This window comes from Bos indicus, chromosome 5, assembly GCF_029378745.1.
Source record: "Bos indicus isolate NIAB-ARS_2022 breed Sahiwal x Tharparkar chromosome 5, NIAB-ARS_B.indTharparkar_mat_pri_1.0, whole genome shotgun sequence".
NCBI lineage: Eukaryota > Metazoa > Chordata > Mammalia > Artiodactyla > Bovidae > Bos > Bos indicus.
The window spans coordinates 41,672,240-41,697,488 of NC_091764.1; the positions used below are offsets into that span (position 1 = coordinate 41,672,240).

A 25,249-nucleotide genomic window follows, 5' to 3' on the forward strand; every position below is an offset into this window, starting at 1 on the left:
ATTGCTTATCTCCTCTTTATTTAATTGTTCTTGTAGGTTTTAACATTGCTCCTTCATCTGCAACATATCTCTTTGTTACCTTTTTTTTCTTCCTCAAAGTTTTGTGTTTGTGATCTGCTTTCCAGGCTGCAGGGTTGCAGTTCCTCTTGCTTCTGTTATCTGTCCCCTGGTAGGTGAGGTTGATCCAGAGACTTGTGCTGTTATCCTCTTAATGAGGGTTAGACTATTGTTGTGGTGACCAGAGCCTGCCTTGGATATTGAGTGAGGGCTCCCCTTTGCTCTTTGGTTGTCACTGCCCTGTCATGGGTGGAGTCGGCTTCCAAGTTGTTTTAGTAGAAGCCCCCAGATTTGCTTCTTAGCTGTGTCTCTGATCTGTGGTGCAAAGTAGGCACGGTAGGAGCACTGCTGCTGGGAGGGAAGCTACTGAGTATCCCTTCTTTGGAGCTACTCTCCTGTGGTGTACTCTGTTGTATGATCTTTCACCCATTGTGCAGACCCTCAGACTACACTGATATTAGCATTGCCATGCTAGCATTTGACTCTGGTGTCTCCTAGAGATTTCTTTCACCAGGTCATCAGAGTAGATCCACTGAAGTCCAGCCCCAGGATTGCAGTAATCATGGATCTGGACCAGTTGTGGGTATTAGGTGCTGAGTCATGCTCAGTTGCTCAGTCATGTCTGTCTCTTTGTGACCCCATGGACTGTAGCCCACCAGGTTCTGCTGTCCATGGAATTTTTATGCAAGAATATGGGAGTAGGTTGCTATTTCCCACTCCAGGGATCTTCCTGAGCAAGGGACTGAACCCTCGTCTCTTGCATTTCCTGCACTGGTAGGTAGTTTCTTTACCAATGCACCATCTAGGAAGCTACCAGGTGTTATAGGGGTAGCTCAGACTTTAGCCTGGCACAAGCCACCAAGTGTACATGCATGTTAAGTCACTTCAGTTGTGCCTGAGTCTTGCAACCCTATGGACTATAGCCTGCTAGGCTGCTTTGTCCATGGGATTCTGCAGACAACACTACTGGAGTGGATTGCCCTGCTTCCAGGGGATCTTCTCAACCCAGGGATTGAACCCATATCTTTTATATCTCCTGTATTGGCAGGTGGGTTCTTTACCCCTAGTGCTACACCTACTAAAACTAGGTCTGTCTTGGCTGTGGGAGCACTTATCTGTTCAGATGTTTTGTAGGTGCTGAGTTTTTACCAAGCTGTTTGTGAGGGTTTCAATTTGTGCATCTGCAAGGAAAAATTTCAGCTTTTCTTCTTAAATTCAGTGGCTCCTGGGACTTAGCAGTGGTTTTAGCTCCACCTCTGAATGTAAGTCGCACACAGGGATCTACTCCCAAGGCTGCCCTGGAGCACTTTGGTCTGCCCCAGTGAGGACAGGGCCCGGAGGTGGCACAGCTGCCAGCGTCATGGGAGGCAACAGGTGCACAAAGGGGTTGGAAGTTGTAAGAGATCTGGCCCAGTCACAGGTTCACGGGGAAACTGATGGCCATGATGTGGGAGATCATGCCCTGGTGGGAGCATTTCCTATCACCTGGTGGCAGGCACATGAGGTTAGCCCTGGGTGATCTTTCCAAGCAATCAGAGCCAGCCCTGTCGGGGGCCTTTCCTAGTTCCTAGCAGCAGGTGAGCTGGGGCCAGCCCTGGGAGGGGCTTTTCCTAGTGTTTGGCCACAGGTACAAAAGGATTAGCCCCAGCAGGAGCCTTTTCTAGTGCCTAGTGGCAGGCATGAGACAGCTCACCCTGGCGGAAACCATTTTTACCACCTGGCGAGGTGTAAGTAGGGGCTGACAGTGTAGGGAGAGAGGCTGCAAAGACAGCTCCACCCACTACATGTCACTCAATAATGGCTCCTTGCTTCTATGGTAGTCCAGGTTTCCTCCACAAGTATTTCCAGTTGTGGATTTTCTCATTCCCATCCCTTCAGTCTGTCCTGTCTACTTGCATCCAGCAGCAGTCCTCTCCTCAGCTTTTCTGTCATTGCCTATATTCCAGCACCCAGTGCCCATGCACACTGACAGACACAAGTCTCAGGCTTGGAGGCACAGGGCTGTGGCACAGATCATCTATGTAGGTCTCACTTTGTCCTGCCTGCCATAGACCAGCTGTTTCATTCCCCTCCAACAGGCCCAGATGATTTCCTTCTGTCCCATCCAATCTGCCCCTCTACAAGGGGGTTTCCCTGGATGCAGGAACTTCTGAGCTTCTTCAGATCCCCCACCTAGAAGCAGATACTATTCCACTTCCTGTCCTCTTCTTTTTCCCTTCTTTCTTTTGTCTTACATGGTTCCGCATGGATCTTTCTTGTCCTTTCCAGTGTCTAAGGTCTTCTCCTAGTTCAGCCAGTGCTCTGTGAGCCCTGTTCCATATCTAGATGTATTCTTGATGCATCTGTGGGGAGAGATGAACTCCTAGTCCTCCTACTTCTCTGCCATCTTGCTTTTCCCTATACTAGTATGTATTGATCTAACTTTTTTTAAAATCTAACCTATTTTTTAGAAAATAGAAGACTTGCTTTTGAATAAATAACCAACAGAAAGTATTTACAATGTTGTGAGAGATGGAATAGGTAAATTGTAAAACATGAAGATACACCTACATATAAATCCTAGCTCTAATACATAGCTGTATAAATTTTGATATATCAATGTCTTCATGAATTTCAGCTTATCTACTTATAAAATAACACTAATAATAGACACCTCATAAGGTTGTGAAATATACAATGAAAATTGTGAAAAATACAACTCATATAAAGTGCCAGGCAGATGGAAGCCATTTAAATAAGCTCCTTTCATATCTTTTGTAGACTTTGTAATGTGCGTGTGTGCTCAGTCACTTCAGTTATATCCTACTCTTTGCGACCCTGTGGACTGTATCCTGCTAAGCTCTTCTGTCCATGGGATTCTCAGGCAAGAACACTGGAATAGGTTGCCATCCCCTCCAGACCCAGGGATCAAACCTTTGTCTCTTGCACTGCAGGCAGATTCTTTACCCACTGAGTCACCTGGGAAGCCCAGACTTTGTAATAGGCCTGTGCAAATTTGGTGGTCTTTTCTCCTACCCCCCTGCAAAATAAGTCTAAGTATACCAACTCTTTGGAGACATTAAAAAATAAACACCTTTTCAAAGTATCAGTATTTAGAATTCTTAGAATATGTTCTGTCAATATAAGTAATTATTACCATTAAAAAATATCAACTCTAAGACCAAGTGTTTAAACGTAAGGCACTCTGGTCTATCCAGGCATATGTTTTGGAAATATCAGGTTCTTTGTGTAATAGCTTAAACTTGCTAGGAATCACTTGTCTAGGTAAAAACTGTAAAAGATGCTCTCTTTGATTAAAAGATGCTTTATACAATATGTATTTTTATATATTTTAAAGGATGGGATGCTATTATGGACTGGAAAGATGTCTTATCAGGAGGGGAAAAGCAAAGAATGGGCATGGCTCGCATGTTTTATCATAGGTAAGTGTATTATATTCAAGTTACTATTGATACTATTCTATTGTTGTAATAAAAAATGTTCGGATAGGATCCCTTGTCCTCATTCAGTTTGAAAATATATTTCTGAAAAGCTAGTGCTTAGAATTTATAGTATTTAAATTTCTTAGGTTGTTTTTTAATGTGACAGAAATCTCCAAGTGTTTGTTCTATTTATTTTATGTTGAGTAATGTTAGATGACAAAATTTAATTTTTGTGTCCTAAGTTTGAAAGTGGGATAATTACTAATTTTAAAATGTGAAGACTAGATAACCACTATTATGCTATTGTGAACACAGTAGGTAGACATTCAGTGAAAGTCAAAGTCGCTCAGTTGTGTCTAACTCTTTGCAACCCCATAGAGTGTAGCCTTCCAGGCTCCTCGGTCCGTGGAATTCTCCAGCCCATAATACTGAGGTAGGTAACTGTTCCCTTCTCCAGGGGATCTTCCCAACCCAGGGATCGGACCCAGATCTTCCGCATTGCAGGCAGATTCTTTACCATTTGAGCCACCAGGGAAGCCCAGATATTCAGTAATACTTCTCAGTTACATTATTAAATTAAAACTAAATTAAATTTCTAGTCAGTCAGTGGCCTATAAAGTTAGTAGTGTTCTCCTTGAGAGGAGGCATATCTAATGGTAAAAGGAACCAACCAGCCTAAGTCTTAATGGACTCAGAAATAAAGAGATGCAGGAAATAATTTATCTTGATAAAACTTTTCTGTTTCTAACCAGCTTAATAGCCTTTTGGTTCAGAGTATCAAGCACAAGACACTAGAAATAAATATTGAAGCTATTATGATTTGTTCCTTTTTTTTAATCCTATTTTCTGTGAAAAATAAATTCCCATTTTAATGTTAGGCCTCTGGCAATGAGAACCTAAGTTGTTACTTTCAGTACTTACATCTTGGGCATTAAAGTTATGTACATGGATGGCTGAGTGGACCATAAGCTGGGGCACATGCAATACTCTTGATGAAGTTGCAGTGGAAGCAATAAAACTTCTGTAGGGAACCTTTAAAAGCTGATAGAAAAATGCAAAAAAAAAAATCAAGTAAGCTTCATTAAACACTTAGCAACAAGTTGACTATCAATTTTTTAGAAATCTTTTATTATGGAAAATCCATTAAAAGTTCATCAAAAAAGAGAATATTGTAAGATGAACCCTATATTCCCATCACACTGATTCAACAAGTCTAATATTTTACAGCACTTGATTTATTTATTTTTTTATATAAAGCATTGTGAAGCAAATCCAAAGTCATGGAATTTTTCATGAAATATTTTGACATTAATCTCTGAAATATTAGGATATTTTTCTTACATTATATACCATAATCATCATTAATACAATTGACAATAATCATTTAAAATTATTTCATACCTGGTTCATATCCAGTTTCCCTGATGGTCTCAAAAATATCTTTTTATACTTGGTTTGTTCAAACCAAGATCCAAACAAATTTTATGTATTGAATTTTGTTGTTATATATCTCTTAATTATTTTTAATTTAAAGAGTTGCTTCTTCTCCCTGCCTCTGTGCCCCTCCCATCTTTTATGCTATTGACTTGTTGAAGAAGCTAGGTCAGTTGTCCTTTAAGAATGTTGTCCTTTCAAGATTGATCTGATTGCTTCCTCTTGAGATCCCTTTACCTCTTTCCTCAATCTACTATTTTTCTTATAAACTGGAAATTAGAGCTAAAAACTTGATTATATTTAGGTTCAGCCTTTCTGGTAAGAATATAACGTGTAATATTTATCACTGAAAAAATAATGTATAGTTTAAATGACTTTATTAAATATAATTATGTGTTTATATTATAGAAGTGGAAATTTTAGATGAGTAAAAAGAAGAAAAAATTCTGTTTTACTACTTGTAGCACATAAAATTTTAGTATAGTATTTTCTCTATTTTAGTATACAAAAGTTGGTTGTTATTTTTAACTTTTTAATATGTAACTATTTTCATAAAGTATTTACAGTTTATATTCCTCTTTTTTTGGGGGGGGGGCATACCACATGGCTTGTGGAATCTTAGTTCCCTGACCAGGGATTGAAATCAGGCCCCAGCAGTGAAAGCACTGAGTCCTAACAACTGGACCACAAGGGAACTCCTTGTATCCCTCTTTTTATTTTGTATCCTATTATGTGTATTACTATGTAATAGCTAGCCAAGGTTTGTTTATTATTATTATAACATTTATGTACCAAATACATAAATGTATTTCAGTATTCAATTCAATGAATTCTGATAAATGTATATACAATATATAATCAATATCCCAATTAAGATAAAGAATGATTCTATCACTTAGAAAGTCCCTCATGCCCCTTTCCAGTCAAATCTTTCCATAGACAATTTCTGTTTCCATTTCTAATGCATAAATTAGTTCTCCTGTTCTACAACTTCATATAAATTAATCATGTTGTGTGTGTGTTTGTCGCTCAATTATGTCCAACTCTTTGCAACCCCATGGACTGGAGCTCACTAGGCTCCTCTCTCCATGGAATTCTCCAGGCAAGAATACTGGAGTGGGTTGCCATTCCATCCTTCAGGGGATCTTCCCGACCCAGGGATCAAACCCAGGTCTCCCACATTGTGGGCAGATTCTTTACTGTCTGAGCCACCAGAGAAGCCCCAAAATTAAATCATACAATATGTATTATTTTGTGTTATAGCTGGAGTTTATACATGAGAAAAATGTTGTGTAATAACATGGTATTTTAATAACATACATGGTTAGTTCAAGGATAAGGCAAACTAAAAAATATAAACTAAAATATGCAAACTCTGAATTTTTAGTGAAGTATATTTTACAATGACTTTTTTGAGATAATGTAGTGAGATTCGAGAGTAAACTTTGTAGTATGAAATTTATGACTATCTGTTAACCACTATTACCTTGAATCTGTCTGTGCCTTGTCCATAAATATTCAGTAATATGATCCCCCATATAGTTGGTGAAATGTGACATGCTGGTGGTTTTCTTGCTCAGTCATGTCTGACTCTTGCAATCCCATGGACTGTAACCTGCCAGGCTCCTCTGTCCATGGGATTCTCCAGGCAAGAATACTGGAGTGGGTTGCCATTTGCTTCTCCAGTTAAATCTTCCCAACCCAAGAATCAAACCCAGGGCTCCTGCATTGCAGGCAGTTTCTTTACCAACTGAACTACAACTGAAGCCTGAAATGTAAAATGATGGAACGTGATATGTGCTGTAAATTTCTCATTATGTCAGTGTGTTAATAAGATAAAAAGCAAGTGGCATTAATAAAAGATGCTAACCTAAAGAGATTTTTAAGTGCCTATCACTTAAATACTTGATACTCATGTATCTAAAATATTTTTGGTATAAAATGATACTGAATAAAAAATACTAAAGCTAGTGAAGGACCTCACTGTTTGTGGAAATGTAAGTTGGTAAAGCTACTGTGGAAACCAGTGTGCAGGTTCCTTAGAAAACTAAAACTAAAATTACCATATGACCCAGCAATCCCACTCCTGGGCATATATCTGTACAAAACTATAATTCATAAAGATACATGCACCCCAGTATTCATAGCAGCACTATTCACAATAGCCCAGACATGGAAACCACCTAAATGTCCATCTACAGATGAAAGATAAACATGTGGTACATCTATATAATGGAATACTTCTTAGCTTAAAAAAAAAAAAAAAGAAAGAATGCCATTTGCAGCAACACAGATGCAACTAGAGGTTATCATACTAAATGAAGTAAGTCAGAAAGAGAAAGCAAATACCATATGAGGTCATTCATATGTGGAATCTAAAATATGACACAAATAAACCTATCTATGAAGCAGAAACATATTCATTAACAGAGAGAACAGATTAGTGCTTGCTAGGAGAGAGGATTTGTGGGAACGGACTGAGTAGGTGGGGGTTAGCAAATGTGAGCTTTTATATGTATAATGGATAAACAACAGGGTCCTGCTGTATAGCAAAAGGAACTATGTTCGCTATCCTATGATAAGCCATAATGGAGAAGAATATAAAAAAGAATATATGTATTATATTTTATTATAGTTGATTTACAATATTATATTAATTACTCCTGTACAACAAAGTGATTCAGACATATATGTATATACATATATATACAACAAAGTGATTCAGATATATATGTATATATACATGTATACATATATATCTGAATATATATAGGAAATGGCAACCCACTCCAGTATTCTTGCCTGGGAAATCCCATGGACAGAGGACCCTTGTGGGCTACAGTCCATGGGGTCACAAAGAGTCAGATATGACTAAGCAACTAAACACACACACATACATGTATATATATATATATCTTAATCACCTTGCTGTATAGGAGTAATTAATGTAACATTATAAATCAACTTAAAAAAATTTTAAAAACCCAGTGAAGGAAAAGTATAATAATGAAAAATTGCCTCCCTTCTTTCTCAAAGAATTATTAAGAAGATTTGAATTATAATGAGAAAGACTTGAGCTAACAACTAAAGTGGAGTACTTTAGCAAGGAGAATTATGTGTCAAAATCTTAGTCTTTTTGAGAGGATTTTAATTTTAATGTTTAAAAATGGTTAGAAAAGTCCCACCTTATAGGAAATAGATTAGATCCTTCTTAAGCCTCACTCTTCTGATGATGCACCAAAAGAAAAATCTGAGAAACAGTGTTATCTAATGTTTAACTTAGTTATATCAGTTTCAGCTTACAGTCCCTGCTTAATATATTTGCATGCGTGTACGCATGCGTACACACACACACACACACACACACACACACACACACACACCACAAAACCAGTTCTACCAAGGAAACAAAATATCTTACATCTGCTAGGCTAGGAGTTGCTATGACAACAGAGTGTAAGAAATATACGTTTTTTCTAATTCTAAAATGGCATCTCTTCTGTTTACCTCAAAGCACTCTAAAAAATAAGACAATACAGTACCATTACTAAAAATAGAGTTATACAAAAAAATAAAATTTTACCCCAAGCCTCTCTGTTTTATACTTCCTTTTATCCTCTCTCATTTTTACTTAAGAAAATCATCCACAAACAGAAATAAACTCTGAGACAAATAATTCTTGATACTTTAACCTGAACAATAACCAAAAGCTAACCAGTTAAACCACTTCTGTTGTCAAGGGGAAACTGCAGTGATCTTTATTTCTTTGTGTGGAGAGCTAATATTAAAATCAAGTGTAGTGTTAAAGTTGGGTTTGTCTCCTGTATCTTTATACTTACATTTAGTTATTTTTGGCTATGCTAAGTCATTGGTACTGCATGAGGGCTTTCCCTAGTTGTGGTGAGCAGAAGCTACCCTTTGTTGCGGGGCATGGACTTCTCATTGTGATGGCTTCTCTTGTTGCAGAGCACAGGCTCTAGGCACATGGGCTTCTGGAGTGCAGGCTCAGCAGTTGTGGCTTATGGGCTTGCTGCTCCATGGCATGTGGGAGCCTCCTGGACCATGGATCAAACCAGTGTCCCTTGCATTGCAAGGTGGACTATTAACCACTGGACCACCAGAGAAGCCCTCTATTATCCTTGACAGGGTACCCCCCAATATTAAACAGGATCCTATTAATAAACAATCCATCAAATTACTAGGAAAAGAGTTTGAAGTGCCAAATATTTTTGCTGAGTGAGAAATTACTACTGGTTTCAATTTTATCTTTTCTTTGTCATTTTATTTTATTCTTTTACAGTGTATTTTTTCCTGAAGCATAGTTGATTTACAGTGTTGTATTAATTACTCCTGTACAGCAAAATGATTCAGTTATATATATATGTGTGTGTGTGTATATGTATATATTCTATTTAAAAAAATGAATCTCCATTTTATGGTTTGTCATATGATACTGAATATAGTTCTCTTACTATACAGTAGAAAATCTTCTGTTTACCCTTTCCATGTATAACAGTTTACATCTGCTTACCCCAACCTCTCACGCCTTCCTCCCCCATCCCTCCCCCTTGGCAACCATAAACAAGTTCTCTATGTCCATGAGTCTGTATTTCACAGATAGGTTCATGTTCATATAAAATATAATAGCATATGATATTTGTCTTTCTCTGGCTGTCTTTACTTAGTATGATAATCTCTGGTTGCATCCATGTTGCTGAAAATAGCATTATTTCATTATTTTTTTATGGCTAAGTACTATTTCATTTTGTGGAACACACCAAATCTTCTTTATGCATTCATCTGTCCATATTCATTTAGGTTGCTTCCATGTCTTCAGTTCAGTTCAGTTCAGTTCAGTTCAGTCGCTCAGTCATGTCCAACTCTTTACGACCCCATGAATCACAGCATGCCAGGCCTCCCTGTCTATCACCAACTCCCAGAGTTCACTCAAACTCATGTCTATTGAGGCGGTGATGCCATCCAGCCATCTCATCCTCTGTCATCCCCTTCTCCTCCTGGCCCCAATCCCTCCCAGCATCAGGGTCTTTTCCAGTGAGTCAACTCTTCGCATGAGGTGGCCAAAGTATTGGAGTTTTAGCCTCAGCATCAGTCCTTCTGATGAACACCCAGGACTGATCTCCTTTAGGATGGACTGGTTGGATCTCCTTGCAGTCCAAGGGACTCTCAAGAGTCTTCTCCAACACCACAGTTCAAAAGCATCAATTCTTCGGTGCTCAGTTTTCTTCACAGTCCAACTCTCACATCCATACATGACCACTGGAAAAACTATAGCCTTGACTAGACAGACCTTTGTTGGCAAAGTAATGTCTCTGCTTTTCAATATGGTATCTAGGTTGCTCATAACTTTCCTTCCAAGGGAGTAAGTGTCTTTTAATTTCATGGCTGCAATCACCATCTGCAGTGATTTGGAGCCCAAAAAACTAAAGTCTGACACTGTTTCCACTGTTTCCTCATCTATCTGTCATGAAGTGATGGAACAAGATGCCATGATCTTAGTTTTCTGAATGTTGAGCTTTAAGCCAGCTTTTTCACTCTCCTCTTTCACTTTCATCAAGAGGCTTTTTAGTTCCTCTTCACTTTCTGCCATAAGGGTGGTATCATCTGCATGTCTGAGGTTATTGATATTTCTCCCGGCAATCTTGATTCCAGCTTGTGCTTCTTCCAGCCCAGCGTTTCTCATGATATACTCTGCATATAAGTTGGCTATTTTAAATAGTGCTGCTTTGATCATAGGAGTGCATGTATCTTTTCAAATTATAGCTTTATCTAGGTATATGCCCAGGAATGGGATTGCTGGATCATATGCACTTCCCTGGTTGCTCAGACCGTAAAAAATCTGCCTGCAGTACGGGAGACCTGAGTTTGATCCCTGGGTCAGGAATATCCCCTGGAGAAGGGAATGGCAACCCATACCAGTATTCTTGCCTGGAGAATTCCATGGACAGAAGAACCTGGCAGACTGCAGTCCATGAAATCGCAAATAATCAAAAATGACTGAGTGACTAACACACAGACACAGAAACTTTAATTTTAGCTTTTTGAGTAATCTTAATACTGTTTTCCATAGTCACTGTACCAACTTACATTCCTACCAACAGTATAAATAAGATGTTTGCATTTTTCTTCAAACCCTCTCCAGCATTTATTATTTGAAGATTTTTTCATGATAGCTGTTCTGACTGATGTGAGTTGGTACCTCATTGGAGTTTTGACTTGCATTTCTCTAATAATTAGAAATAATGAGTCTCTTTCCATGTACCTGTTGGCCATGGATATGTCTTCTTTGGAGAATTATCTATTTATGTCTTCTGCCCATTTTTTGGTTGGGTTAATTTTTGTTGTTGTTATTGAATCATAGAAGTTGTTTGTGTGTTTTAGAAATTAAACCCTTGTCAGTTGTATCATTTAAAAAGACTTTTCTCCCAGTCCATAGATTGTCTTTTAATTTTGTTTATGTTTTCCTTTGCTGTGCAAAAGCTTACAAGTTTGATTAGGTCTCATTTGTTTATTTTTGCTTTTATTTCTATTGTTTTGGGAGACTGACTTAAGAAAACATTGATTTATGTCAGAGAATGTTTTGTCTGTGTTCTCTACTAGAAGTTTCATGGTGTCTTGTCTTGTATTTAACTCTTTAAGCCATTTTGAGTCTGTTTTTGCATGTGGTATGAGGGTGTGTTCCAATTTCATTAATTTACATATTGCTGTCCAACTCTCCCAATACCACTTGCTGAAGAGACTATATTTTCCCCATTCTGTATTCTTGCCTCCTTTGTCAAAGATTATCCATAGATATGTGAGTTTATTTCTGGGCTCTATTCTGTTCCATTGACAGAAAGAAAACAGAGAAAGGAAAAAATTATAAAGAGCTAGAGGGTGAAAATGAAAGGAAGAGAGTAAACAGAAGTATATGGTGGCAAATGTCAGGTGCCTCTGATAGTAGTAGATTGTCATTTCCAGAGAAAAAAACTGAGCTAGTGAAAAAAAAGTGTTGAGTGCAATCAGAAAAATATATATAGATTTTTTTCTCAAAGAAAATAGTGGCAATGTTACCAGGTTAAATGCCGGCTCTAAATTTGTCAGATTAGCCATACTTACTTTTGTAGAGTCTTAGATCAACAAAATTCTATCAATAGTGATTAGGTATTTACATTATTGATAAAATTATCTCTTAATAAATGTTTGCAAACAGAATTGTGACATGATCGATAATTCGCTACTAAAATGTATTTTTAGTGTAATTAGAACCTTGTCACCAAGAATGAACTGTCTTTTGCAGCAAGGTTCTTTCAGTGACCTGTCATCTTTCTTCTGCCTCACAGTCATGATTCACCAATCTGCAATAAAGCTTATTGTATTATGAGCAGGTATTAAAAAAATCTATTTAAAATCTAAGAAGAATATGAAATTCTATTCCAAAGAAGGGGGAATGACTGCTTTTTTTTGCTTTATCATTTGTCACCTTAAACATGTCATTATTCTCTTTTCTCCTTTAAAATTGTTAACATTGCAGTTCATATTGCTAAATAAAGGTTTATAATTCAAAATGAAAATTATTAATTTATTTGTGCTTATGTTTAAGACCAAAATATGCATTGCTAGATGAATGCACCAGTGCTGTCAGCATTGATGTTGAAGGAAAGATATTTCAGGCTGCAAAAGGAGCTGGAATTTCCTTACTTTCTATAACACACAGGCCTTCACTTTGGTAAGTGTTTCCAGTGCTCATTTATGATAAATGATTTTTCTTTTTGTTTCTTAAAGAATGACTTTGCTAAACTTTTTACCATAGAGCATAAGACATTTCAGTTATTTTCCACCTGCATTTCAGTTAAGGTTAAACTATGCCTAAGAGAGTGACATCACTCTTAAGCTAAAAGTTGAAGTTCCTGTACTTGATAACATATGACAGAAATTAGTGATCTTTTCCATACGCTTTTCAAAATTGTATTTATTTATTTTATTTCTGTCTGCACAAGGTCTTTGTTGTCACACACAGGCTTTCCTCAGTTGCGGCAGGAAGTAAGCAGGGGCTGCTCTCTAGTTTTGGCGTGTGGACTTCTCATTACAGTGGCTTCTGTTATTGCAGAGCATGGGCTCCAGAGTGTGCGGCCTTCAGTAGCTGCTGCTCCCAAACTCAGTAATTGTGTGCGTGGGCTGTAGAGTACAGCCTTAGTAGTTTTAGCACACAGGTTTAATTGTTCCACAGCCTGTGAAATCTCTCTGGATCAGGAATTGAACCAGTGTGCCCTGCATTAGCAGGTGGATTCTTAACCACTAGACAACCAAACAAGTCCTTTCATATACTTTTGAGTAACTCTCTTTAGGTTTTAAGTTTTCCAAAACTTTGACTTCCCAATGGGTGTGGGACCTTACCAACATTAAATTGAAAACTATGTCAAGGGAAAAATTAGAGTGTGTAAACAGAGCTTTTTTTTTTTTTTTCCTTTGTTTTAACAAAAAAAATGAGAAGACATTTTTTGTAAATAATATTTCATAAAACCTAATGGAATTTTCTCTTTTTTAAAAAAAGATCACCATTTTTATCATCACCTTATGTTTTTATTGATTCATCATCATCATAAGAGTCACTAATGCAGATTCAACACCTATTCTATTCCAAGCTTATTTTATTTAAGCCTAATAGCAACCTTATAGAGTATGCTGCTGCTACTGCTGCTAAGTCGCTTCAGTCGTGTCTGACTCTGTGCGACCCCATAGATGGCAGCCCACCAGGCTCCCCCACCTCTGGGATTCTCTAAACAAGAATACTGGAGTGGGTTGCCATTTCCTCCTCCAATGCATGAAAGTGAAAAGTCAAAGTGAACTTGCTCAGTCGTGTCCGACTCCCAGCGACCCCATGGACTGCAGCCTACCAGGCTCCTCCATCTGTGGGATTTTCCAGGCAAGAGTACTGGAGTGGGGTGCCATTATAGGTATCCTAATTTTTCCTATTATACAGATGAAGAAACTGAGAGCTAGAAAATGAGGAACATAATTTTCTATGATCATATTCTCTATACCCTCCTCTATTGCACTACTTATTATAAGGAACTCAAAAGGTATCTCATGCATGATTCATAAAAAAATTTTAATTCTCACTACATTCTACTGTCTACATTTGCATTTCTGTTTCATCAATCAACACCTTTTCCTTTGACATGTTAGTAGGTATATAGTGGACTCTACGTGCTATGGCTTCCTATTTCCCAGGGATAGGCAGGATTCCTCCTCTGTCTCTGACTGGAGCATTCTGTAGCATGTAGCTGATCACATTTGTGCCAAAGCTATCATTATGTACATGACTTCAAACCTAGACTAAATAGCAAGCTTTAAGTTAATGCTTAAAGCATTTCTATCCCTTTACCTTATAGAGAATGCTTACTTTAAGACTGTGAGTAGGTTGAGTATTCAGTTCAGATAAGATTTTATTTGTTCAAAGTTCTTTGACTCTGAATTCTACTTTTGAGAGGATAATCTATTTCACACTTCATTTAAACATTTGGATTTTTTTATATTTTTCTTTCCCAAAGTTTACCTGAAAATAGAGAATTTCATGAAGTGGTCTTTTCTATAGAATTTTGTAGTTTGTCTTTCTGTTGTTAATCAGCATCTGGAGTGATAGGACCCTGATTTGCCAATCTCCCCAGAGGCAGTCTGGATCTGGTCCAGGATGAGTTACAGTCCATGTCGATGAGTGATATCTATGACCTTCTCTTGGAGAGAACCAACAGGAACTGGTTTAATACAATTATGACATATGCCTGTGGAGCCAGACTTGTAGAACTTTTGAGTCCTTTATAACGCAGTCCTGGTATTTTTATAACCTCTATCAATGAGTTTATTATGCATTCTTGTCATTTAGTTCCTATTCAAGTAGCCTAAAGTGGTGTTGGAAGCAACAGAACAGTTGGCGTTGTTTTTTTTTTTTTTTTTTTTTTTTTCATTTTAGAACAAAGAGGTTTTTATTGTTGTTGTTTTTAAGACTTTTCTTTAAAAAAAAGTTTTAGGTTCATAGCAAAATTGAACATACAGAAATATGCCCATACTCTCTGTCCCTATACATGTATAGCCTCCTCCATGATCAACATCCCCCTCCAGAGTGGTATAATTGTTATAATTGATGAACCTATATTGATACATTCTTAGCATCCAAAGTCCATAATTTTCCTTAGGATTCACTTACTGTTGTACATTGTATAGGTTTGGACAGATTTATAATTACATGTGTCTACCATTATAGTCATACACAACTGGGCCTGCACACTTTCAGGCTCAGTTCAGTTCAGTTCAGTTCAGTCACTCAGTCATGTCTGACTCTTCGCAACCCCATGGATGCAGCTGCATGCCAGAATTCCCTGTCGATCACCAACTTCCAGAACTTACTCAAACTCATGTCCATTAGGTCAGTGGTGTGATCCAACCATCTCATCCTCTGTCATCCCCTTTTCCTCCTTCCTTCATTCTTTTCCAGCATCAGGATCTTTTCCAATGAGTCAGTTGTTTGCATCAGGTAGTCAAAGTATTGGAGTTTCAGCTTCAGCATCAGTTCAGTTCAGTTCAGTTCAGTTTAACCACTCAGTCATGTCTGACTCTGTGACTCCATGGACTACAGCACACCAGGCCTCCCTGTCCATCACCAACTCCCAGAGTTTACTCAAACTTGTGTCCAATGAGTTGGTGATGCCATCCAACCATCTCATCCTCTGTCATCACGTTCTCCCGCCTTCAATCTTTCCCAGCATCAGGGTCTTATCAAATGTGTCAGTTCTTTGCATCAGGTGGCCAAAGTATTGGAGTTTAAGCTTCAACATCAGTCCTTCCAATGAATATTCACGACTGATTTCCTTTGGAATGGACTGGTTGGATCTCCTTGCAGTCCAAGGGACTCGCAAGAGTCTTCTTCAACCCCACAGTGCAAAAGCATCAATTTTTCAGTGTTCACCTTTCTTTATAACCCAACTCACATCCATACATGACTACTGGAAAAACCATAGCTTTGACCAGATGGACCTTTGTTGGCAAAGTAATGTCTCTGCTTTTTAATACGCTCTCTGGGTTGGTCATAGCTTTTCTTCCAGGAAGCAAGCATCTTATAATTTCATGACTACAGTCACCATCTGCAGTGATTTTGGAGCCTAAAAAAATAGTCTCTCATTGTTTTCATTGTTTCCCCATCAATTTGCCATGAATGGATGGCACCAGATGCCATGATATCTGTTTTCTGAATGTTGAATTTTAAGCCAGCTTTTTCACTCTCCTCGTTTACTTTCATCAAGAGGCTTTTTAGTTCTTCTTTGCTTTCTGCCATAAGGGTGGTATCATCTGCATATCTAAGGCTATTGATAATTCTCCTGGCAATCTTGATTCCAGCTTGTGCTTCCTCCAGCCCAGCATTTTGCTTGATCATTCTGCATATAAGTTAAATAAGCAGGATGACAATATATAGTCTTGATGTACTCCTTTCCCAATTTGTAACCAGTCTGTTGTTCGATGTCCAGTTCTATCTGTTGCTTCTTGACCTGCATACAGATTTCTCAGGAGGCAGGTCAGGTGGTCTGGTATTCCCATCTCTCGAAGAATTTTCCACAATTTGTTGTGATCCACACAGTCAAAGACTTTGGCATAGTCAATAAAGAGAAGTAGAGTTTTTCTGGAATTCTCTTGCTTTTTCTATGATCCAACTGATGTTGGCAATTTGAACTCTGGTTCCTCTGCCTTTTCTAAACCCAGCTTGAACATCTAGAAGTCACAGTTCATGTACTGTTGAAGCCTGGCTTGGAGAATTTTGAACATTATTTTGCTAGCATGTGAGATGAATTCAATTGTACAGTAGTTTGAGCATTCTTTGGCATTGTCTTTCTTTGGATTGGGATGAAAACTGACCTTTTCCTATCCTGCGGCAATTGCTGAGTTTTCCGAATTTGCTATCATATTGAGTGCAGCACTTTCACAGCATCATCTTTTAGGATTTGAAATAGCTCATAGGGGACTGACTGAAATGAAAAAGTAGGAAGTCAAGAGATACTTGAGGTAGCAGTCCATTTTGGTCTTGGTGTACAAAATGAAGCAGGGCAAAGGCTAACATACCAAGAGAATGCACTGGTCATAGCAAACACCCTCTTCCAACAACACAAGAGAAGACTCTACACATGGACATCACCAGATGGTCAACACCGAAATCAGATTGATTATATTCTTTGCAGCCAAAGATAGAGAAGCTCTATACAGTCAGCAAAAACAAGACCGGGAGCTGACTGTGGCTCATATCATGAACTCCTTATTGCCAAATTCAGACTTAAATTGAAGAAAGTAGGGGAAACCACTAGACCATAGATGTATGACCTAAATCAAATCCCTTATGATTATACAGTGGAAGTGAGAAATAGATTTAAGGGACTAGATCTGATACAGTGCCTGATGAACTATGGATGGAGGTTCGTGACATTGTACAAGAGACAAGGATCAAGACAATCCCCAAGAAAAAGTAATGCAAAAAGGCAAAATGGTTGTCAGAGGGGACCTTCCAAATAGCAGAGAAAATAAGAGAAGCTAAAGGCAAAAGAGAAAAGGAAAGATATACCCATTTAATTGCAGAGTTCCAAAGAATAGAAAGGAGAGATAAGAAAGCCATCTTCAGTGATCAATGCAAAGAAAGAGAGGAAAACAATAGAATGGGAAAGACTAGAGGTCTCCAGGAAAATTAGAGATACCAAGGGAACATTTCATGCAAAGAAGGGCACAATAAAGGACAGAAATGGTATGGACCTAACAGAAACAGAAGATATTAAGAAGACATGGCAAGAATACACAGAAGAACTATACAGAAAAGATCTTAATGACCCAGATAATCATGATGGTGTGACCACTCACCTAGATCCAAACATCCTGGAATGTGAAGTCAAGTGGGCCTTAGGAAGCATTACAAAGAACAAAGCTAGTGGAGCTGATGGCATTCCAGTTGACTGTTTTAAGTCCTAAAAGATGATGCTGTGAAAGTGCTGCACTCAATATGTCCTCAAATTTGAAAAATGCATCCTTATAGTGTTATACAGAGTATTTTGATTGCTCTAAAAATCCTCTGTGCTCTGCCATTTTATCCCTCTTCTCAACCCATGGATCATAAATTCCAATCCCAGAACTTCATGACAAATAGAAAAGGAAAAAGTGGAAGCAAAACAGATTTTATTTTCTTGGGCTCCAAATCACTGCAGTCAGTGACTGCAATCATGAAATTAAAAGACCTCTGTTCCTTGGAAGCAAAGCTATTACAAACCTAGACAGTGTATTAAAAAGTAGAGACATCATTTTGCCAACAAAGGCCCATCTAATCAAAGCTCTGGTTTTTCCAGTAGTCATGTATGGATGTGAGAGTTTGACTATAAAGAAGCCTGAGCACTGAAGAATTGATGCTTTGAATTGTGGTGCTGGAGAATATTCTTGAGATTCTCTTAGGCTGCAAAGTGATCAAACCAGTCAATCCTGAAGGAAATCAACCCTGAATATTCATTGGAAGGACTGAGGCTGAAACTGAAATTCTAATATTTTGTTCACCTGATGCAAAGAACCAACTCATTAGAAAAGACCCTGATGCTAGGAAAGATTGAGGGCAGGAAGAGAAGGAGACCACAAAGGATGAGATGGTTGGATAGCATCACTGGCTCAATGGTCATGGGTTTGAGCAAACTCTGGAGATAGTGAAGGACAGTGAAGCCTGGTGCACTGCAGTCCATGGGGTTGCAAAAAGTTGGACACAACTTAGAGACTAAACAACAACGTCAACCCCAGAAACCACTCATCTTTAATGTGTCCACAGTTTTTCCTTTCCTGGAATATCATGTACCTGGAACCATTCAGTATGTAGCCTTTTCAGACTGTTTTCTTTAACTTAGTGATAATCATTTGTTTCCTCCATGTCTTTTCACAGCTTGATACCTCATTTCTTTTTAGCGTTAAATAATATTTCATTGTTTCAACGTACACAGTGTGTTTATCCATTCACCTACTGAAGATAGGCTTGGTTGCCTCCAAGTGTTAGCCATTATGAATAAAGGTGTTATAAACATTCATATGCAGGTTTTTGTGTTGACATGCATTTTCTCAAGTCCCTTTAAGTAAATATCAAGAAGTGAAGTTACTGGATCGTACTGGTAAGAGTGTGTTTAGTTGTGTTAGAAACTACAAAACTGTATTCCAAAATAGCTATTCCACTTTTCATTTCCACTAGCAATGAAAGCCCCTGGAGAAGGAAATGGCAACCCACTCCAGTATTCCTGCCTGGAGAATCCCATGGACAAAGGAGCCTAGCAGGCTACAGTCCATAGGTTTGCAAGAGTGGGACACAACTTAGCGACTAAACCACCAAAAAACAATGAAAGAGAGTTCCTGTTGGTCCACAGCTTTATCAGCTTTTGAAGATGTCAGTGTTCTGGATTCTTGCCATTTCAAACAGGTGTGTAGTAGACAAATTTTTAAATAAATAATAAAATATAATTTCATACTTTTGAACCAAAAACCAAACGAACAAACATGTTTTTAATTGTAGCTACCCATGGTGTATTTCCCTGTAAACTAATAATCATGTTAATTCTGATTTATGAACTAGTTTAGTCATTTTAGGTTATAGAAATCTATCATTTCTGATTATCCTCTCTTCCTACATGAAATTCTTATTTTCCCTGAAAAGATTTCAGAAGAGGAAAAATATGTATTATATTTTCCTCCATACAACAAATGGGTAATTGTTGATCATAAAGAGTAAAATCAATACTATATCTGAAGACATCAAAAATTATAGAAGCTTATTAAATTATGTGATTCCTGAATAGAATTGCAATTTTATAATTACCACATCCAATGCTTTATCTTACTTGTACAGAAAGTCTGCAGATTATTTCCAAAAAGCCTCTGTTAAAATAGTTTTCTTTTAAATTCCTCTGACTAAAATAAACCCTTAGATAGTATTTTAGCACATAATATAGAACATAGGTCATGAAACACTGATATGGTTTCTTCCCCTGTGTAGAAACCAAATAATGTTGTAGAACTGGAATGATGAGCCAAACCTTTAATATACACTGAAAATGGAAGTTGCTCAAGATCTGAACTACTGCATTCTAAAATTGCTCCTGGTTGAAGATTCACGATTAGGAAAGTCCAAGAGAAGTTGACAATGAAATAAACAAAATGATATTTTTTCCCTATTAATTCTCTTTCCTGTATCACTATCCTTCTTTTGTTTTTTCATTACTTTTGTTTTAGCTCTCGTATTTTAATAGCAATGTTGTCATTAAAAAAAAAATTTCCCTTAATGTAAGAACACATTGTTTTAAATTTAATTTTAGCAAGGTCCCACCTGTTGGGAGGTCAAATTTATGGAAAAGTTGAAACCTTAAAGATAGTTACTCAAAAGTATATGGAAAAGATTAGTATCTGTCATATGATATCAAACATATGAACATCAGCCTTCAGCTTAAGAGTGATATTTACCCTTTTAGGCATAGTTTAATTTAATTAGTTTAATTTCCGCGTCTTAATGGTAAAACCATCCAATCAAAATGTAATGAAACCCAAATTTCTATCAATTGATAAATAGACAAAATGTATAATACCATAAATGGAATATTATTAAGCCATAAAAATGAAGTACTAATACTACAACTTTTAGATCATTTGTTGGGTGGAAGATCAGATCAGATCACATCAGTCACTCAGTCGTGTCCAACTCTTTGCAACCCCATGAATCGCAGCACACCAGGCCTCCCTGTCCATCACCAACTCCCGGAGTTCACTGAGACTCACGTCCATTGAGTCAGAGATGCCATCCAGCCATCTCATCCTCTGTCATCCCCTTCTCCTCCTGCTCCCAATCCCTCCCAGCATCAGAGTCTTTTCCAATGAGTCAACTCCACATGAGGTGGCCAAAGTACTGGAGTTTGAGCTTTAGCATCATTCCTTCCAAAGAAATCCCAGGGCTGATCTCCTTCAGAATGGACTGGCTGGATCTCCTTGCAGTCCAAGGGACTCTCAAGAGTCTTCTCTAACACCACAGTTCAAAAGCATCAATTCTTCAGCGCTCAGCCTTCTTCACAGTCCAACTCTCACATCCATACATGACCACAGGAAAAACCATAGCCTTGACTAGACGAACCTTTGTTGGCAAAGTAATGTCTCTGCTTTTGAATATGCTATCTAGGTTGGTCATAACTTTCCTTCCAAGGAGTGGAAGAAGTCAGTAACAAAAAGCTGTTTCATATGAGTCTGTATGTATGAAATATCCAGAATAGACAAATCTGCAGAGAGGAGCTTGGTAGTAGGCAGGGACTGAGCAGCAGAAGAAATGGAGATGGACTGCTAATGGGTATGAGGATTCTTTGGGGAATGAAGAAATATTCTGGAATTGGATAGTGCTGGTGGTTACATGAGGGTGTGACTATACCAAAAATCACTGAATTTTATATTCTAAAAGAATAAATTTATAATATATAAATCATATTTCAATTTTAGAAAGGAGGGTAAAGTGACCTGATATATCCACACTGAACATAGTAACTAATAACAATGAGAACTTAAAAGAAATCAAGAAGTGAGAAAACCTGTAAGGTAAAAGCATAAAAACTGAAGACACATAAGAACATGTGCCACTTCAGCATAGTGTCAAGATGCAGTAGCTCAGCCATATGAGGCCAGATCTGCCAGGACTACCTACTTTAAACATACACCCTACAATTCCCAAAGATTGGTAACCTTAACTTTCACTTAGGAAAAGGTTGTTTACCTCCTGTCTCATCAGTAAAAATCATCTCTATACCTCTCTGAAATTCCTAGTTATGAACTTGAACCATAAGAAAAAGAGAGCAAATTATATGAAAGCATGAAACTGGCTTTAGAGGATTTCTATAAGTTTATTTTTAAAAAAACATTTTAAAACTTTGATTTTTGAGAAATTTTTCTTATGTTGACTAACTCATTCCCAAAGGATAGTGTATTTCCTTTATTCTTCTTAGTTATTTTCTTAATAACCTTTAAAATTTTTACTTTCTTGCCTCTGCTTCCTGTTCTTATTCCCATTCTAGTTCAGTTCAGTCACTCAGTCATGTCCAACTCTTTTGCGACCCCATGGACTGCAGCACGTCAGGCTTCCCTGTCCATCACCAAGTCCCAGAGTTTACTCAAACTCATGTCCATCAAGTTGGTGATGCCATCCAATCATCTCATCCTCTGTCGTTCCCTCCTTCTCCCACTTCAATCTTTCCCAGCATCAGGGTCTTTTCCAATGAGTCCGTTCTCATCAGGTGGCCAAAAGATTGGAGTTTCAGCTTCAGTATCAGTCCTTCCAATGAATATTCAGGACTGATTTCCTTTAGGATGGACTGGTTGGATCTCCTTGCAGTCCAAGGGACTCTCAAGAGTCTTCTCCAACACCACAATTCAAAAGCATCAATTCTTCGGCGCTCAGCTTTCTTTATAGTCCAACTCTCTTTGTAGTCCAACTCTCATATCCATACATGACTACTGGAAAAACCATAGCTTTGCCTTTGTTGGCAAAGTAGTGTCTCTGCTTTTTAATACACTGTCTAGGTTGGTGATAACTTTTCTTCCAAGGGGCAAGCATCTTTTAATATCATGGCTGCAGTCACCATCTGCAGTGATTTTGGAGCCCCCCAAAATAAAGTCTCACTGTTTCCACTGTTTCCCCATCTATTTCCCATGAAGTGGTGGGACTGGATGCCATGATCTTAGTTTTCTGAATGTTGAGTTTTTAAGCCAACCTTGTCACTCTCCTCTTCCACTTTCATCTTTAGTTCTTCACTTTTTAAGTATTTTATATTTATTCAGGAGCTATACTAGGTTATGAATATAAATAAATGTAATAGTATGTCTTCCTTTGCAATTCACATATATTCAGAATATAAAATAAATTTAATACAAACAATAGAATTTTCTAGAAATTAATGATTTTGTGAGTGAAAACAATCACAATATTTTACCACTTGAGGGATTCTTGAAAATCAAATGTAAAATAGATACCTTACTTAAAATTTGCCTTTAAATATCAATTAGAATGATAAATCTGTAAGTAAAATGGCCTTGTGTAATTATTGCTAATAATATGATTTCATTTTGATTATGCAGGAAATACCACACTCATTTGTTACAGTTTGATGGTGAAGGAGGTTGGCGCTTTGAACAACTGGATAGTGCTATTCGTTTAACACTAAGTGAAGAAAAACAAAAGCTAGAATCTCAGCTAGCCGGAATTCCCAAAATGCAGCAGAGACTCAATGAACTATGTAAAATTTTGGGAGAAGACTCAGTGCTGAAAACAATAAAAAATGAAGATGAAACATCCTAATTTATTCTGATATGTTTTAAATGTTAATTTTTAATTAAAGGCTCAGAGACATGGTTACAGTTCATGCATTGTTAAGCTAAGGACAGAGGGAAAAAAGGTAGCAAGAAATGTTTTATAAGATTTTAGCATAAAGGAAATGTATGAGCTGACTTTTCAGAAGAAAATAAACAAATGCGTTATGTAAGATTAGTCATTATGGCTTATACTAATTCCTAATGAAAGACTAATTCACATGTAAAGCAGGATTTTCTAGGTAAGTTAGCAAATTTGCTATGTGTATGTGATGTGTCTGAAAGTCTTGACAAACATGAGACCCATCTTGAGGACAGACAAGAACAATGTTTGCGTTGAAACCATGTGCATAAAAATAAAAGTTTGAGTGACATTTTTGTCCATTTATGATTGTTAGATTTAACAGCTAGAATCTATGTTCCTTTATTGATAGTGGTCAGCTAAACCTGTGTACACAATAGTTTGATCGATAATTTCAACATGAAAAAATTCTTTTAATGACAGTGGTTGAAAGAAAGAAGCATGGCTATGCTTCTTTTATATGTAAAAAATATCCTATTTTAAATTTTAAATTTTGAGCATCTCAATGTGGGCACATAACAAGTTCACTTTAATGAGAATCTTATGTATTTGTTAGTAAACTTTTTCATTCTAAAAAGAGAATTGCCAATATGGAAAAGGAGTATCCAAACAATGTTTGTCTCAGCCTGTTACTTTACTTGAAAGGATTATTTATTGCAAATTCTGTCCAGAAATACTTAGCTTGTTTTTATGTTCAAAGGAGTCCACCACATTTTAAAAATAGCAGTGCTATAAGAATAGAGAGATTTTCAAAATCAGAGTTATAATATACATTGAAATAGTACTTTATAATTTGCAATTTATAGTAATATAATTTACAGTTCTCATTTACATCACTTCATTTTAATCCTTATGGCAAACTTTTGAGGCAGATATTATTTTTCCTAGTTTGCTTTTGAGAAAATTGACACTCATATTTGCCTTAATCAGGCAAATTTATTTAAGGGAAAATCCCAGGCTCAAATAAAGTTTTCCTGTTTCCCTGGTTCAGTGCTATTTTCACTATTATCCTTGAAATTCAACTGGGCTGTAGTAGCAATAAAAGATGAGATGTTGTAAAGAGAATTTGTAATGCTTGTATTGTAATTATTTGATTATTGTCTATAAGATATGGAAATTAAGTATAAAATGGAAACGTCATTGGTTTGTAGCTTAAAATGGGGCAGGAATGTTAGAAAAATCTTTCAACAATATGCACTCTTACTCAATATTAAGTACCCCTACACCCAGCAATCAAAAGAGGAACTGTTATGTCACTTTAATATTTATTGAACATAATGAGAAATAATCTATATGGAATAGTCTTGTGAGATAAATCTTACATATTCGATTGCTCTGGAGTTAGTAGGAAAGCCAGGACTACCATTTTAATCTCCTACTGCCTGTGTGGCCATTGATAGGCCAGAAAAAGTGGAAATACTCAGTTATTAGTGGTTTAGGATTTTATTTGCGTACTTAGACACAGCCATAATAGATGCTAAGTCAGTGACTCTCAGAGTTTTTCAATTGGTAGAAGACCTGGATGTCATTCATGGTGCCTATAATAGAACACCATAACATTTCACATTTTCAATTCTTTGATGCTGACATTTTTAATTATCAATAAATGTAACCACCTTACTTGAAAGAATATAATATAAAAATCAAAACCAGTACATCTAAGTTTTTCTGTTAGTATAATTAACTGCTCATTTATTCATTTGTCAGTTACTACTACTTACTATTAGGTGAGGCAGGCATCAAAGGTTTTATAAAAAATGCATAGAACTAAAACTTGAGAAATATTATTCATTTATCTAAATTATGTATTAGTAGTTATCCAGTTTATACCACTGTAGGGAAAAGTCTGGGGTGGTTATCTGAAGTTAAT

The 25,249-nt window shown here is 37.2% G+C and overlaps 1 protein-coding gene across 2 annotated transcripts in view; it reads left to right on the forward strand.

The window, feature by feature from the left end:
- Window positions 1-23,671, forward strand: part of ABCD2 (ATP binding cassette subfamily D member 2) — a 97,982-nt gene extending 74,311 nt beyond the window's left edge. For both annotated transcript variants that reach the window (XM_070789270.1, XM_070789271.1), the window contains 3 exons: window positions 3,395-3,479; window positions 12,514-12,639; window positions 23,067-23,671. In XM_070789270.1, the coding sequence (XP_070645371.1) occupies window positions 3,395-3,479; window positions 12,514-12,639; window positions 23,067-23,286 (431 nt within the window). In that variant the 3' untranslated portion in view covers window positions 23,287-23,671. The remainder of the gene's footprint in view (window positions 1-3,394; window positions 3,480-12,513; window positions 12,640-23,066) is intronic.
- The last annotated feature ends 1,578 nt before the right edge of the window (window positions 23,672-25,249 follow it).